General features: G+C 56.2%; 1 protein-coding gene across 1 annotated transcript; it reads right to left on the bottom strand.

Moving 5' to 3' along the window:
* Positions 1-1,785: 1,785 nt before the first annotated feature.
* FAM136A (family with sequence similarity 136 member A) lies at positions 1,786-3,188 on the bottom strand. Its single transcript, XM_019622688.1, has 2 exons — positions 3,049-3,188; positions 1,786-2,022 (listed from the first exon to the last, which is right to left on the bottom strand). Exons 1-2 carry the CDS (start codon positions 3,181-3,183, stop codon positions 1,834-1,836), a joined length of 324 nt encoding a protein of 107 aa, XP_019478233.1. The 5' UTR covers positions 3,184-3,188; the 3' UTR covers positions 1,786-1,833.
* Positions 3,189-3,740: the final 552 nt, after the last annotated feature.

Consider the following 3,740-nt stretch of genomic DNA (forward strand, 5'->3'; position numbering starts at 1 on the left):
CGCCACCCCTCGCGCCTCGCCGGCAACCAATCAGAGCGCTCGATGGGGGGCGCGCATGCGCGCTGGGAGAGGTTCCCGGCTCGCGCGCTAGCAGTGGCGCCATCCAGCACGTGCGTGGGAACCCGCAGCTCTGCTGCACAGCATGGACGGCACTGCGAGCACACCGCACTGCACACCGCACTGCATGCCCAGCACACACACCGCACTGCACACCGCACTGCATGCCCAGCACACACACCGCACTGCACACCGCACTGCATGCCCAGCACACACACCGCACTGCATGCACACTGCACTGCACAGCCACTATAGCACACGCACCACACTACACTGCATGCACACTGCATTGCATGCCCAGCACAGCACACACACTGCACTGGATGCACACCGCATTGCACTGCATGCACATTGCATTGCACGCCCAGCACAGCACACACATTGCACTGCATGCACACTGCACTGCACTGCATGCACACTGCACTGCACACCCAGCAAAGCACACACACCACACTGCATGCACACACTGCAACCCAGCACAGCACACACACTGCACTGCATGTGCACTGCATTGCACACTCACTATAACACACACACTGCACTGCATGCACACTGCATTGCACACTCAGCACAGCACACACACCACACTGCATGCACACCACATTGCACACTCACTATAACACACACACTGTACTGCATGCACACTGCATTGCACGTCCAGCACCGCACACACACTGCACTGCATGCACACCACATTGCATGCCCAGCAAAGCACACCACACTGCATGTCCACTATAGCATGCACACCTCATTGCATGCTGTTGTACACACACTGCACTGCATGCATACCATTACACACGCGCAGTATTGCATATGCACGATTGCAGGGCCACTACACTGCATGCATACTGTTGTACACCCACTGCATTGCATGCATACCATTGCAAACCCACAGGAATCACCCCATGCCTGTGCAGTAATCCCCAGTTGCACCCACCTTGCATGCACACAAAGGTACTGCCCCACACACTGCAAGTCCCGTGTGGCTCACTGTGCACTTTGCACACCTGCATGGTTCACCCTGCACACCTTGCACAGCCGTCAGCTCACAGCTTGCACATCTGCACCCTGCACACTTTGCACACCTGAACACCGTACCCCACGCCCTGCAGAAGCACTGCCCCACACCTTCCACACCTGCACCCCACCCTATTGCAGAAGCATCCCCCACTCACTGCACACTTACACCCAGCCCCCCACATTCTGCCACACACCTTGCACATCTGCATGGCTCACCCCCCACACATCACTCCACAACTTGCACACTTGCAGAGTTCACCCCACGCACTGAACATTTGCATGGCTCACTCTGCACACACTGCACAGATATCACCCCACGCCTTGCACACCTGTGCCCCATACGTTGTACAATCATCAAACCCATATCCTACACCCCATACACTGCATAGCCATCATCCTACCCCTTCAAAAGCTTCACCCCATACATTGCTATGCTTGCATGGCTCATCCCACACCCCATACTTTGCACACCTGCACTCCATACCTTGCGTAGCCATCATCCCCCACTTTGCACACCTGCACCCTATCTATACATTGCACATTTGCACGGCTCATCCCACCCCCTGTACACTGCACAGCCATCACCCCACACCTTGCACACACCCACCCCATACATCGCACAGCCACTACCCTACACCTTGCACACCCGCACCCTACGTTTTGCACAGCCATCACCCCACTCCCCCAGCACCCCTCGAGCACCACGAGTGCAGCTCCTTGCCTTTAATACCACCAGCCCCACCCCAACAGCACCCATTAGTGCTGTAGGGCTGCCAACCCATCCCGCATCCTCTTGGCCATGCCGGGCACCAGGCGCAGGTGCTCATCCCCACAGGCAGCCACGCAGGCATCGAGCTGGGATCGTGCCCTTGTCTCCCCACCGCCCGCCTCCAGGGCATCCTTGGCTCTGTCAGAGCAATGCAGCGTGCAGCGGCTCAGGCGGTCCTGCAAGGGGACAAGGGGGCACAGGTCACGAGAACGACAGAACTATAGGGGTTGGAAGAGACCTGTGGGGTTCCCCCAGTGTTTACATGATGGATCGAATCCCCTCTCCGCCTTCTCCTCCCCATTTGAACAGCCCTTGGGCTTCTCAGCCTTTTCCCATCACGGGATGCTCCTCTGGGCCTCTACCATCTCTATGGCTCTCCAGCAGTTCCCTGTCTGCCTGGAACTGAGGAGCCCACAGCTGGACCCAGTGCTCCAGATGTGGCCTCCTCAGGGCAGAGTGGGAGCACCTCCCTTCCCCTGCTCGCCACACCCTTTGTAATGGACTCCAGGGTCCAACTGGTCTTCTTGGCCACCAGGATGCCCTGCTGACTTGTGGTCAGCCTGTGGTCAGTCACTGGTCAACTGTTAATCAGCCACTGGCCAACTGCTGGTCAACCACTGATCAATAGTTGGCCAATTATTGGTCAGCTGTTGGTCAACCACTTGTTGGCCAATCATAGGCCAATTATTGGTCAGCTGTTGGTCAACCACTGGTCAACTGCTGGTCAACCACTGGTCAACTGTTGGTCAACGACTGGTCTTCTGTTGGCCAATCATTGGTCAGCCGTTGGTCAACTACTGATCAACTGCTGGTCAATCACTGGTCAACAGTTGGCCAATCACTGGTCAGCTGTTGATCAACGACTGGTCAACTGTTGGTCAACCACTGGTCAACAGTTGGCCAATCACTGGTCAGCTGTTGATCAACGACTGGTCAACTGTTGGTCAACCACTCAACTGTAGGTCAACCAGGACCCCCAGGTCCTTCTCTGCAGAGCTCCTCATCCAGCAGCTCAGCCCCCAGCCTGCACTGATGCATGCAGTTGTTCCTCACCAGTTGTAGGACCCCACACTAGCTCATATGAACCCCATCAGGTTCCTCTCTGCCCAATTCTCAGCCTGCCCATGTCTGACTGAACAGCAGCACAGCCTTCTGGGATGTCACCCCCCATGATGTGTTCATGCACCCCCATATATCCTCACCTGGAAGCGTTCCAGCTCGCCGGTGACGATGGCCTGGGCCTGGGCCAGGGGTGCATGGCAACGCTCAATGCAGCGCTGCACCTGCTGCATGGAGGCTGCTCTGTCCTCACAGCACCGTGCGCTGCAGTGGAACATGGTAGCCTGCAAAGGGTGGGCAAAAGGAAGGGAGTTAGCAAAGTGTAGGGACCCCTCCTAATGTGTGAGCAATCCGAGGAACACCCAGAAGTGCACAGAGCTGAGGACTGCAAGGTAGGAACAGTTTGCACAGAGTTTGCACACAGGGGATGCAAACATTTTGCACAGAGCATGCTTGGGGGGGGAGGTTGTACAAATTTGTAATGAACCCCAGGATACCATCAGCCTTCTTGGCCATAGGAGCACATTGCTGGGTCGTGGTCAACTGTTGGTCAACCATTAGTCAACCACTGGTCAACTGTTGATCAGCTGCTGGTCAACCATCAGTCAACCATTGGTCAACTGCTGGTCAGCTATTGGTCAGCTGCTGGTCAACCATTAGTCAACTGCCGGTCAACCATCAGTCAACCACTGCTCAACTGCTGGTCAGTTGCTGGTCAACCATCAGTCAACCACTGGCCAACTGTTGGTCAGTTGCTGGTCAACCATTAGTCAACCATTGGTGAACCGCTGGTCAGCTGTTGGTCAACCACTGGTCAATTATTGGTCAGCTGCTG

The sequence above is a fragment of the Meleagris gallopavo genome, chromosome 24 (assembly GCF_000146605.3).
Source record: "Meleagris gallopavo isolate NT-WF06-2002-E0010 breed Aviagen turkey brand Nicholas breeding stock chromosome 24, Turkey_5.1, whole genome shotgun sequence".
NCBI lineage: Eukaryota > Metazoa > Chordata > Aves > Galliformes > Phasianidae > Meleagris > Meleagris gallopavo.

Bases quoted from the DNA above. Each gene is read 5' to 3' on its own strand.
- FAM136A (XM_019622688.1), bottom strand. From the start codon at position 3,183: ATGTTCCACTGCAGCGCACGGTGCTGTGAGGACAGAGCAGCCTCCATG. The intron at 2,023-3,048 runs GTGAGGATATAT...GTCCCCTTGCAG, and splicing joins GCGAGCTGGAACGCTTCCAG to GACCGCCTGAGCCGCTGCAC.